This window comes from Corvus cornix, chromosome 1A (genome assembly GCF_000738735.6).
Source record: "Corvus cornix cornix isolate S_Up_H32 chromosome 1A, ASM73873v5, whole genome shotgun sequence".
NCBI classification, from domain to species: domain Eukaryota; kingdom Metazoa; phylum Chordata; class Aves; order Passeriformes; family Corvidae; genus Corvus; species Corvus cornix.
This window is the reverse complement of record NC_047057.1, coordinates 9,424,952-9,438,533: the sequence shown is the minus strand read 5'-3', so window position 1 is coordinate 9,438,533 and position 13,582 is coordinate 9,424,952. Positions and strand designations below refer to the sequence as shown.

General features: G+C 34.6%; 1 protein-coding gene across 10 annotated transcripts in view; it reads right to left on the bottom strand.

The window, feature by feature from the left end:
- CACNA2D1 (calcium voltage-gated channel auxiliary subunit alpha2delta 1) overlaps positions 1-13,582 on the bottom strand; it is a 365,488-nt gene that overhangs the window by 40,344 nt on the left and 311,562 nt on the right. For 5 of the 10 annotated variants that reach the window (XM_039570172.1, XM_039570173.1, XM_039570174.1 and 2 more), the window contains exons 15-19: positions 12,854-12,943; positions 9,779-9,847; positions 8,055-8,129; positions 6,696-6,770; positions 3,444-3,500 (exon numbers count right to left, since the gene is read on the bottom strand). In XM_039570172.1, the coding sequence (XP_039426106.1) occupies positions 3,444-3,500; positions 6,696-6,770; positions 8,055-8,129; positions 9,779-9,847; positions 12,854-12,943 (366 nt within the window). Of the gene's footprint in view, positions 1-3,443; positions 3,501-4,692; positions 4,781-6,695; positions 6,771-8,054; positions 8,130-9,778; positions 9,848-12,853; positions 12,944-13,582 lie in introns of all 10 variants that reach the window. The other 5 variants (XM_039570175.1, XM_039570178.1, XM_039570179.1 and 2 more) reach the window with 2 other exon arrangements.

The following is a 13,582-nucleotide window of genomic DNA, read 5'->3' as shown; positions in this document are numbered from 1 at the left end:
AAGAAGGGAGAGAGAAATTTGGGATTGGTTTTCCACCCAACCAGTAAGCTGGGTAACTCCACTCTTTGCAATTTTGCCAAGAGCAAACTTGCTGTTATGAGGTGGGAATGGACTATGGTTCAAGATTCAAAAAGGCAGCAGTTACAGCAAAATTTTTGGGGTTTACAAAAAATAAACCCCCGCTGGTATTGTCAACATGACAGGACTTCCCTGAACACCATGGAATTTCAAGAGCATTTCTCTTGACATTGGTACTGTTATCTCAGTTTAGAAGATGGAAACCTACAGCACAGAAATACTGAAATCCAAGCTTCCAGACCTAAGGAATGATGATGATGTCAACCCTCAAGCATGGAGCACAGAGAACTTTGGTGGCCTACATGTGTAGCAGCCCTGGCCCCATAGGAGTGCTGAAAGATCACTGTAACTCTGCTGAACTAGATCAGACCACCCTCCAGCCTCTGCTCCTTTCTCAGTTGCAGTCTGCATTTACTTGGCCAAAGCCATCTTCTCTATGAGTTGTTGGGAATCCAACTTTTTTTTCTGGCAATTTTGCCTAGGTCCTATTGACTTTCTATTGCATGTGGTGTAAAAATCATCAGTCATCATCATCCAGTAGTTACTTAATGCATCCCCTAAAAGTGAGTGTATTTATTTAGAAAAAGGAGCATGAGGATATATTACTTAAGCATTTAAATCTGACAGTTCAGGGTAGAAAATGAAAAAAAAATACCATTTTTAAGGGATTTCAGCAATGCTCCTATACCAACATTTACAGGTAAGACTAAAGTCCCTTCCTTCAATTATAATTATATTCCTCCTATCATAACATTCTCTGGCAAAGTTACCTGACAAATGTACATGTGACTATTCTATCAAGGAATGCAAGCTCGTTTCGTCACAATTTATGTATGTACTGGAAGCAAGTAATATCCTGAAAAACTGGTAAAAGATGCCTTCATATAACAGTCTGGAGCACCAAGACTTTAACAGTAGCTCTTATTTTCAAGACTGCAGTACAGAATAGTTCCAGAAGACAAAATATTAGTTCTTCATTTTCTTGAAGAAAAAAATCTAGATATTTCTGGGTATATGGAATCATTCCTGTTCTTATCAAGAGCTGTCTGCTACGAAAAAAACTAATAAATTTATTCTCAGGAAGAGGATATGCACTGAAAAGATTGTGGACAAATATTCTGGGTATTTTTTTTAAATATTTACTGAAAACTTCAAGAACATTTTTCCATTTCTCTTTATATATGACAGATAAAACTAGCAACTTTAATATAATGGCATTAATATATGCTATCTGCTAATTCAAAATTATTCAATTATTTCTATGCAGTTGCTTTTCCCTCCCAACAAATCCACACTCTCAAAATAAATAACAAAAGGCTAAAACATAAAAGTAAATAAAATTTTACATATCTTACATGCAATGGATAATGAATAGCATGGTCAAACCCAAACAGCATGCATGAAGGCATTGGCATGGCAGAGGAGGCATTTATGAAGTTCATATTCCATTCCAACACACAAAGGAACAGAGAAAAAAATAAATGGTAAAAAAAAGAAAGAAAAAGCCATCACATCAAATCAAGGTCAATATTCATTTCAAATGATAACCTGGGCTAGTCATAGTCAAGGAGTCCCAAAGACAAAATAGAAAATTTTAATTCTGTGAAAATTCAAGTATGCATTAACTGTTTGTTCTTTTTAAGACTTACATTACATCACTTCACATTTCTTATATGATACTTATTAATGACTTTTAATAGGCAAAAAAACTAAGCCTGAGGCACAAAGACAACCACTAAAAATTAGAACAGAAAATTCCTACACCCGTACTTTAAATGGAAACTATTTCCCCTTTATGTCTCTTCCCCCAAGAATGTTTTTACCAGTATTTGGGCTCCATAATTTTTATTTCCAAGGTTGCCATTTTGTGGGGTTTATTCCAAGCTATGAAGAAACAAACTTACAGTTCAGTTTGCTCTCCTCTTTATCCAGTCATGCATGTAACATGACTGGAATAAGCACACCACCACCACACTCACCAGCACAACTTAACAAAACAGAACAGAGTAAATCACTAGCAATGAAGCATGCAAACAAAAGGATTGCAATCCATTTTCAGCATGACGAATAAAAGCAAGGATCTATAACTTCAATGACAACTCAAGAAGGAAACAAAGAAAGAAAGAACTGGTGCAGCAACATAAAAAAAAATGTTAAATAAAATGTTGTTGTAGTGTGTTTTGGGAGGTCACTATTCTCACAAATTCTATGGATGGCCTTCTTTGCTGTGTTGCAGGAGCCTAGTTCCTACTCATACGTGCAGTACTAATGAAGACAAAAACTATTAGGCTTCTTTTAAAAGAAGTGATGGTAGGAGGTCAGCAAAATCCTGGGCCACAGAGGTAAACTCAGGAGCATCTGGAGTGGATGGGAGCCCAGAGCCAGTGTTGCACCTCGCTGGGCAGCAAGCACTGCAAGGCAAACCCACCGACAGCCAGACCACACCCATGGCAAGCTGAGGAGCCAGGTGTGCTCAGAAAACTGAGATTTTTTATGATTCAGTGCTGATTTCTCTAGTGCACAAACAAAAAATCTGACCCCGAGGTGGCCTTCTACACATGTTATAAACACAGCCACCTGACACTTGGTGAAATCATTGACTTAGATCCAGATTTTACACCATGTTTTACTGGTGGTGTTAAGCAGGCCACAAATTTTGCATTATAGATTCCTGTATGTGTAAGAAATCAACATGATATACTGTGTTTAAGTTTACTAATTTGCTAGTTACATTGTTAATCTATTCCTTTAATGATTTTTAAGTTTTCATTACATGTTTTCTGCTCAGGGATTGCATTACATAAACATGACTGGTTACCCTGTTCAGGTTAATGGCAGGTAATTCTGTGGAGTTGGGTCTGCTAAACTGAGAAACCCCATGTAAATAGCAGATAGAACATACTCCCTACTCTGACTTCCCTAGGAAAAAAAACCAGAACAATTCATATTCTGTAATTTTATGCTGCATACACTGTACAATAAAACTTGGCAATAAAATCATAAGAATGATCTTCTGATCTTCTCTTGACTTTGGGTTTATGCAAGCAAAGCCAGCACAAGTAGTCTCTTTTTATTTCCAGTCTTCAAATTAATTTCAACATCTGAAGAAGAATTTTTACAGCACGACTCTAATTAGCACCTATTAGTAAAGCACCATAATTTAATGGAATGCCCTTCACTACAGCCAATAGCATGTTTTCTATTATTTAAACAGGAAAGGATGCAAACTTCATGCTTTGGAAGCTGTTGGTCACAATAAACATTTCTCTAGTTAGATTTTTCCTAGTAAGCAGGGCAGAAGCTTTCTAATTATGCTTCCAGGTTCTATGCATTCTAATGCACTAATCACCTCCATCCAAAGTTACCTGTACATTGGGTCTCCTTTTTCTCAATTTAACTTTTGGTATGCCCACACCAATTTGCTGAAGTAACAAAAAAGCAGTAATTTATATTTTTGCACTATTAGTAAACAGCTTACTTATAGAATGGAAGTGTTCTCTCAACATCTGTTCTGTCCAGTGTTTGTTTACTGCAAGCAGAAACTACCCCTCATTCTGATCATGAGTTCTGAGCTCTCTGCCAAAATTACACACAGGTTTTGTATAGGCAAACAAAAATCAGACATATGTTAACATGAATTAAATTACCAGAGAGTTCTCCCTCCCACATACTCTGACAGAATAAAATATAGAATGGGAATAGCTCACTTTTTGTTTACTTTTGTATTTGCTCTTAAAGCCCAGCTCCTCTTATGTTTCTTGAATAACCCTAAACAGGAAAACAGAATACTGGACCTCACTGAAGGTGTATGGAGTTTTAGGACTGTCATTAAATGGATTTTGATCAGAACCACAGTAAAAATTAAGAAAAGGATTCTAATCTTTAGAACAGATTGGGAAATTGAATTATTTATTGTTTTCAAAATCTAATTAAGATTAAGCTTGTTAACACATGCTTAATGGACTCACTTCAGTGACTATGTTTATTTGGTGGCACATCCACCTGTTCTCTCCCGTAACAGTGGGAAAAATACATCCACATATACAGACATATACAAAGAAAATTTTCAATAAAACATAAAATTAAGCACTTAAAAAAATAAAATGCAATGTAACTAATTACACAAACATAAAAAATAGTTTAAGCTGTTTAAAATTATATTAAGCTTAAAATAAAAAGATTTCTCATTATGCTTTGGCATAGTTTTCATGTAGTTCAGAAATAAGAATGTGATGGGAAAATTTTTAATTATTTTACTATGCTTTTGAACTTGTTGTTTGTTAACTTTTCTCAGTTGTGCCAACAACTTTACAAACTTCAAGACAATTTCTCAAAATATCAATTGTGTTGAACCAGTTGTGATTTGAGGAAACGTTTTCAGAAAGAAAGCAGAAGACGTTCAGAAGAAGGAAACATTGAAAGTCTAAGAGACCCTCACCTCTCCAAAGGTAAAGATGTAGTTATGTTTTAGTTTACATCTATTGAAAAATTGCTGTCAAAGAGGGTTAAGACGTTTGTTAATGAGTTAATGGATATCAGGAGGTTCAACTAAAATTAATATGACATGTTAAAGAAAGTCCATGAATTCTAAATACATCTGTCTTTGTTGTGTACCTTAGTTTTAAACTGTAGTTCTTGTATCAGTCTGAATAGCATGCACCACCCCACACAAACTGGGAGTGAAAAAGTCTAGTCTGTGTAACTGTTAATAACAACAATAACAATAATAATGCAAATGCTTAATATTACATTTAGACATTTTTCTACAACATTAAAACTATCACTTATAAAACATTCTGTTTTAAACACACTCTAAATCAAAATTTTGAGCAGTATGGGAAAGCATCTCTGGACTTCCATATCCGACACAGACAAACCATGACAATTAATATCCTAATAATCCATCTCAGTTTGCCTAGACATAGTTGGGATGAGCCAAGTTTCTAACAAAGGTTTTTGTTCTCCAGGGTTGTGTGACAATGCTGCAGGATAACAGCACATATGAGATGAACAAAGTCCATATCCATCAGTTTCTCACAAGACTAGACCCAAAATCAGAATATTGCATTGCTTCTTTTTACATTACTCTTGTGAATGAAAAGATAGTTTAATTTGCATAGAAAGATAAATAGGCCAATCACCATCACCTAATTACCATAGTCTCTAATTAAGAAAAGATTGGGTCAGTAATGATGCAGATATTTGTCTCTGAAGAATTCACCAAGAAAAATCATCAAATCAAAACTTTCATTTTTTTAAGACATGAAGATCCAATGCAGATATCCAGAAACTGAAGTCCTTCTCAGTTATGAAGATTATATAAAAACCTTCTATTCCACAGTTTTCCTTTTATTTTTTAAGAGTCTTTCAAAATAAATCAAAAGGGATATCTCATTATTAGTTACAGTCGAGTTATTCTTTCTCTTCTTCAGAAGCACTTTTTTCTTTCTTGTTATGTTACACATTTGGCAAAAGATTTCAAATGTATTAATTACTTCACCAGGAAATTAATTCAAATATTCACAAAGCTGACTTCTTCCAGCTTAAGAATTAAATTAATCACTAAAATATGTGGATGAATTCTTAATTTTTCTTCTTTCTTTGACAGTTAAAGAAGTTATTTTAACTTTGTCTTTTATATAATATACTGTTATGAATTCAAGAGACAGTTTACTGAAACTATGTTTCTAATGGAATTAAAATACAAGAATTTTCAAAAAGTCCACTAAACAGAAACTTGTTTCATATGGAGAAACCTTTAATTAAAACCAAGATCAAAATTCTGATTTCAGGAAAAAAAAATCATCCATTCATGTTGAAATTTCTCATCAAAGTCAGGGAGGCAAGTTATTTAAGGCGATATATATATTTAAGGAGATATATAATGTAGGAGTCTCCACAACAAGGAGAGGACTGTAAGGACAACAGTTAATGGATAAAGACCTAAACTGAAATATTTGGTTTCTATTTTCCTGAAATTTGAGGAAAGTTGTGTCCTAATCATATTTAGATAAAAAATTTCATCTTTAAACATGAAACACCTTTCTCAAGTTAAACTACTAAAAATCTAATGTTCTGGGAAGTTGTACTCAGCTAAATCCATCCCAACTCTGCAGATCAGGTTTCAGCTCTGGTAAACAGAAAATAAGCAAATAAATAAATACAAAAATTCAAGTAAAATACATTATGTTTGCCACTGATTTCTTTGGTTTTGCAAATACAAAAATTTCAATTTCTTAAGTAAGAAAGCATCACGAAAAAAGGTGCACAAAAGCTTCTCAGTTTGCTTCAGGATTCTTCACAATGACTGTACTTTTCACAATGATGTTACATCTACCACTAATTGTTTTTATATTAATATGTGTATTGAAATACTTCACATATATAAATGTGCATTCAAAATATACAACTTTTTTTATTTTATTGATAACCAAATTCAATACAAGCCAAAGACGGTGGATTGGATGAAGCCATGTATGCACCACAGATTTTCCTAACACCCACAAAACTGCGAATTTTCACTGTTGCTCTCTGGTACCTTCAGCAGATCCTAGTTTCTGATTTTTTCTGACAATATTGCCTTATTACAGAGAAGTTAATTAGAAGGTGTTTCGTACCTTTGGTTGGAGATTTGGATGCAGTAGCACATACCCATTAGGATCAATTGCAAAATAGTATCCATTTGGACAAAGCTGAAAGAAAGAAATGAAGTTTAGCATTACATGGTTTTAAGCAATGAAGAAAGAGTAATTAATGGTTTTCAAGAAATGCTCACATTGTGGAAAACACACTGCCTCAGGCATCATGAAGTATCAGATAATTAACATAGAGAAAATAATTTCTTAATATTTACATTTTAGGATCATAAACTTGGAGAATAATTTAGGCTTCTAGGACCTCTGAAGGTCAGCTGGTACAACCTTTCTGAAAGCAACTGAAAGTACAACTGAAAGCAAAGCTAACTACAAAATAAAGCCCATCTTTGAAGCTGGACTAGGTTTCAGAGGTCTCTCCATAACCTCTCTGGGCAGGCTGCTGTCTTTTTTCCTTAATTCCAGTTGGAATTTCCATTGCCACACCTATGTTGATATCCTCTTGTTGAGGCAATGTCAAGGTCCATTTTCTTCACAATTCCTCTTAGGTCACCCTTAGGTTTCTTCTTCAGCCTAAACCCATCTCTCTCAGCTTCTTGCTGTGTACCAGGTACTGCAGACCTTTGGCCAACTTAGAGGCTCTGCACTTGGCCTCAGTGTATTTCTTACACTGAGGAGATGAAATGGCAGAGTACTCCTGATGCAAGTATTCACCACACAGCTGGTTTATACCACCAGGACACACTGCTAACTTATGTTCTATGTGTCCTCCACCACAACTCCCAGGTCCTTTCCTGCCCTCTGAGGCAGTCTGTCCCAGCCTGAACTGTGGTGTGAGACTATTCCATTCTAGATGTAGGACTTGCATCTGCCTTCAGTCAAATTTGTGATGTTCCTTTTCTTCCTCAGTGGTTGTTTTCCACAGTATTTTCATAGAAGTTCCACAGCTAGGTGTCTATTACATAAATAAATCAGTTGTACAGAATAGGGTACAGACAGAAACTTATACTAAAGAAATTTTCTATAAAGAACTGTCCTAGATTAATGGCAAATATTATCAGCTGAAATGACTGTGTACCCTACATTAAGAACCAAGCACTTAACTAAAGAGCAGTGCCTTAAGGTATAGGAAAATAATTACTTGTAATATATCCCCAATGTAAAAGCTGACTTTTACAGAGTGCATCCTGATGGACAAATCACACACATACGGCTGGAGACAAAACCACAGAAAATATACAACAATAGAAAAGAATATATGAAAAGAAGCCTGCTGATATTTTGACTCAAATCCTGTCATTTCTGTATGATTTATGGAAGAGCATGCACAGAAATCACACATAAATCATGCATAATGAGAAACCACCAATGCAAGCAGCTTACCGTAAATCGGGGAGTCAGTTTTTTTATGTCCTCCAAAGAGACATCTACCCCCATTACTCCAAGAATCAGCTGATTCTGGTAAAATTCAAAAATGTTAGTATATATTTGACATATTTACAATGCAGAATTACTGCAACAGTCAGTAAATTTGTGCTTTTGCCTTCATCTCGTTTGACAGATAGATTTGAGAAGTTGCCTATTTAGTCATGTGTTTATTCGAAATATTTTAAATAATGTCAAACTGATCCAAAATAAAATTTAATAAATTCAGAATTTAGTGTAGAGTATGAAGATTGTTTCTGAAGATGGATACTTTCTGGCATGACTAAACAATATATATAAGAACAAAACAGGTGAAAGCAAAAGCAATGCAATTATATTGCCAGTTGTGTAGATACTAAACTACTAGCACCAACACAGAGCTACTTTCCATGTTTAGGTTGTGCAATTGGTAAGTGAGACCTCAAAACAATTAACTCTTTGGGCTATAGTATAATGATGAATGAAAAATATTCCAACACAACAAAAAACCCCAGTGAGTATAAGAATCATCAGCATTTTAAATCAGGGACACAAGCACTATATTTATTTCACTTATATTTTTATATTTATTTCACTATATTTTGTATTTATTTCACTATATTTATTTCACTTTCATTTATTTAATATTTTCCTACTACAGAAAAGGAGGGCAGTCATTTACATAGTGTCATCTGAATCCCTTCTCCATATGAAATAAATTCATAACATTTATTGAAGCAGGTATCTCGCAGCCTGTAAATAAATTCAGGTAGAGATATAAATTGAGCAGATTCAAGTTCTCTTCTTGCTCCTGTGTACTAGATCACGTCTGTTTTAATTCTCAGAAAGACATCCTTTGATAATCAGTATTCTGTCACTTTGAACCAGACTCGGTCAGTTCCAGGCATTGTCTTGTAGATAAGATTATGCAACTTTGTTGGTTTATTGCTTTGTTTTTAAAAATAAACTAAGAGAATTATTCTGAAAATAAACTAAAGAAATGACAGTGATCAAACACTCATTGATTCATTCTGGGTCTATGTAATATCTGAGATGCATCAAAGAATATTTTGTCTAAACTTCGGTATACTTTGACCTGAATGAACATGGGTACACTGAAAGTACAATATTTTACCGCACATTGTAAAGCATATTCCAGGTCTGGTTTTTTGATTTTGTGAAGAGGACACAAACAGATGCCGTGTTAGACAGTAATAATGATGGGCAACTGTATTTATTTAACACTTAGAATTTAATCTAAATATACAGTGCTCTTTTCTATTATCATTACAACCAATTAATTTATATTCTCTACATCACTGCCTTTTACCCTGAAAATGTCACAGCCTCCGAGATTTGTTAGAAATTTACCTGGACATTATTTCTGGGAAAGGTCTAAAGAATATCATTATCTACTTCCCATCTATTGAGCACTTAATGCATTCCCACTGGCTAAGGCACAGGGATAGATAGTGGAATGTCACACCCTGAAACTTGGAATGACAAAAGGGTAAAAGAATGCACTACATTTTCTTGTTCCCAGGAAGGCATCAGGTAACTAGATGTGACCCCTTTGTTTCTGATATACAACAGAATTTAACTGCGAAATACTCTATGGAAATACACATATTTCAAGAAATTTAACATTAAATTTAATTTATGTAACAGTTGCTTTTTTTTTTTTTCTTGAAGGAAAAGCTTACGATTTTCCCATTTTGTTCCCTTGTTAGGTTGAAGACAGGCAGAGTTCCTGTAATCACAAGTCCCAGCTCCTAGAAAGTAACCAATAAAGGAGCAAGAAAAAGAATTTTTAACTAAAAAAAGGAAATGTTGAGCCATAATACATTAGAACAATCTAGGAATTAGTGTAGCTAAACACTGACTTTCAGTTTGGTTAAAAAAAAAAAGAAAAAAATACTACTTTCCTGACTTGATGCAAAGAAAAGTTGAAATTATGACTTCTTTGTGTCCACATTTTAGTGGGAATAATGTATTATTTTTTAAAAATAGATGATGTGCAACAACTTAAGATATAAAAGTTTCAAAACCCCTAAATATTACGAAAACATGTTTACAGCTACAGTATCCACTATGCATAAAACTATGGAGGAAGGGAAGGGAAGGGAAGGGAAGGGAAGGGAAGGGAAGGGAAGGGAAGGGAAGGGAAGGGAAGGGAAGGGAAGGGAAGGGAAGGGAAGGGAAGGGAAGGGAAGGGAAGGGAAGGGAAGGGAAGGGAAGGGAAAATACAACAAGTAAAACTACTTTTTCTATCATCACTACTTTTCAATGGTGTGCAATAATGTCCATCATCAGCTTGGCAAAATCACATAGTCTCCTCTCTTACTGAGGCAACTGAGGCAAGGAATTTGCATTTATTTGGGAAGATATAAGAAATCTGCTTTTCCTTTAGTAACATTTACAAATCATACTGAAAATAGGATCCAGAAAACCACATGTTCAGATAGCCAGGAAAGTTTAGTTTTCTTTCTAAATTGCCCATAGGGAGATTTGTACCTTTTTTTTATGTGATTGTTTGGGTTTTATTTCATATTTTTTCCCTTCATTTATGCTTACTCTCCTTCTACATACTTCATTGTGGAGTCATATCCCTTTGTTTCATTTGAAAAAAAAAAAAAGCTCAAACACTATATGAATCCACTCTGGTGAAATCTGTTCTCCATTCTCCCAGTCTAGTAAGATCTTTTTGAATTTTAAACCATCCCTCATTAACTTATATTTGTGTATCGAATGAAAGGTGATGAGGTCAGAGTTAGAAGAGTTACAAGCAAAGTGAGGTGGATTTTGCAGGAAAATAAGAGAAATAGAGATGAATCAGTAGAAAAGAGAGAGGACATTATTTAGAAGAAACATTGAAAAGATACATAATGAAACAGGAGGGGGATGTATGGGGAATAACACAATCTTCCCCCTCCCCCCCCCAACAAAATAAGAAAAAAAAAGGAGAGAGTAAAGTTAGAGAAGATAATACTTATGAATAAATTATGCCTAACTTGTAAAACTAAAAGTATCTGAAAATTCTGGGTTTATCTTGAAAATGAAGCCAGAGCAACACAGTAATAGAATCGGAAGGAAAAGAGCTAGAAAAGAGGTGTGAACTGCTACAAATACATCAAATTATTAAAGACATATTGAAAGCCAGCCTGAACTGAAAATACCTCTTCAGAAATTTATAACCCGAATTTATGCACTAATGTGTCCTCATGTAATACACTTTGCATTACTTTAGTCTTAGCTACAAAACAGCCACTGGACACTAAGAGCCAAAGATAGGAATAAATCCAGGGAGACACAAGCAGGAGAACTGTAAGCCCTACATAGGGGAATTGTTTTAGGGAATTTAAAATAATAAACCAGTGTGACAACTGAGTCCCACTCCCTTATACAACCAAGAATCAGAAAAAGTCTTCAGAGGGGGTTAGATACATCTGTGCCTTTATGCTCTCAACTGTGATGAGAAAGTCCACAAATTTCAGCCTTTACCTCAATACTTTACCCTGTGTTGTCCTACTTTATTTACATATAATTATGTATATATATGTGTGTGCATATGCACACACAAATACATGTATATATAATTACGTATTCACAAACACACTTATATAACACATGAATGGAGAAAAGCTTGAAGGAAAGACTGAATGAAGCCACTGAATATATAAAATAACACAAAAGTCAACAGCTTCCAGGTGTCACTTATTTTACTTGACTAAACAGATCTCTATCCCTAGTTACAAATTTATCTTTGGCTTTACAACAGGATATGTACAGAGCATAAGAACTTTTGTCATCACATCCTTTATGTTTCCAGTAAGTACCTCAATGATAACAAAAAAAACACAGTTCATGGACTTCTGGGCATTGAAATTTCAAAGGAAAACTAGTTCCTCTGTGTCATGCTCAGTTATATTGACGGTAAAAATTTTATGTTGATAAAAAATTGACAGTATTGCTGGCTGACGGGAAGATGTGCATTTTGACATGGCTTTAGATGACTACGTGAACTTGGATAAATTCGTGATTCCAAACGACTGTTTTGCAGTAATTTTTGCCCTCTTGCCCAGAAGAGGGTCATCCAGAGCAAGAGATTAGATTGCTGCTAACAATACTTTTCCTCCTGTAGTTTCCTGAATGTGTTTGTTTTACAAGACCAAAGTCATAAATTCAGCAGTAAGAAAGCATTTCATACACCTTTTTGTTAATTTCCCCATTATATACACTGTCCAATTAAAGATTAAAGAAATCATTACCTTGAGCAAGAAAGCAATCAACTACAACAACCATGACAACTTAAAGATTCAAGTTAAAAATCTTTGCAAATACTCAGTAATACTTATAGATTTCATTCTGCTTGGAATGTTCTTTGGAAGGAAAAAAAAAAAAAAAAGAGGAAATCTAAGAATTCCCCACCAGAAACTTAACACATGACTTTTACTGCTGTAGGTACAACACTGGAACACTATTTGCTTCTTTTTTTCTTTTTTTCTTAAGTTGAGAATGACGGTGACCTACACTTTAAAGTCTGCAGAGGATAAATTGCTTTTCTCTGTTGAATTTCAGGACACTGAGAAGAATATTAGGTGCAAGTAAGACCAGCTCATTATAAATAGGTCTCTCCCTAGAGGTTGTTGTATTGATGTGTATAGATGTTAGAAACACGAGAATGTTTGGAACTGTAAGAAATTGGATTCTTGGGAAAGCAGACCCATATAGTTACTGATTTGCTAAAATTCTTTAGTAGAGATAAATACAGATCATACCAGAGCATCCAGATAGACATTTGTCCATTGGACTTGTTTGGCTTGCTCTCCAGCTAAAACCATTGGTCTTCCCAAGACATCCAGATATTCCTGTCAAAAAGTGCAATAAACTTATCAGAAGGCAACTATTAGATCAAAGAGCACAAACAATATTAAAATAAACAATAATAAATAAAAAAATAAAATATCAGGGGAAGAAAGGAAATCAAAATTCACCACTAATACAGGAGGAAAATTTATTTTAAAAAACTTCTTTAAAATTTTACCACAAAATAATTCAGTGTTCAGTTTGCAGTATTTACTGACAAGGTAGTTCCTGTATTTCAGTCTCAGTCACACAGACCTTACACACTCATAACCACCACTCTCTTTCCACAAAATGAGAATTACAACTATTTTTATTCCAAAATTAATTGCTAATGACATAATGAAATTACATGCAGATTACAGAACCTTCAACCCAGAAGAAACAGTGGACAATGGAGGGTGAGTGGTGTAACATCTGGGTATGTTAAGCTCCTACACCAACAATTTGCATAACTTCTATTGGAATAAAAGCAATCAGAGTTATAAAACCTCTTTTTCCTGCCTTGCTTCAGTTTGTGAGTATGGCTAAAGCTGATGATCTTATGAGATGTCAGATTTCTGGACTGATTTGGGAGGGGATGCCATCAAACTTTTTTCAGTCATCAACTTTTTCTACTTGTCTGATCTTATTAGGGATACTCC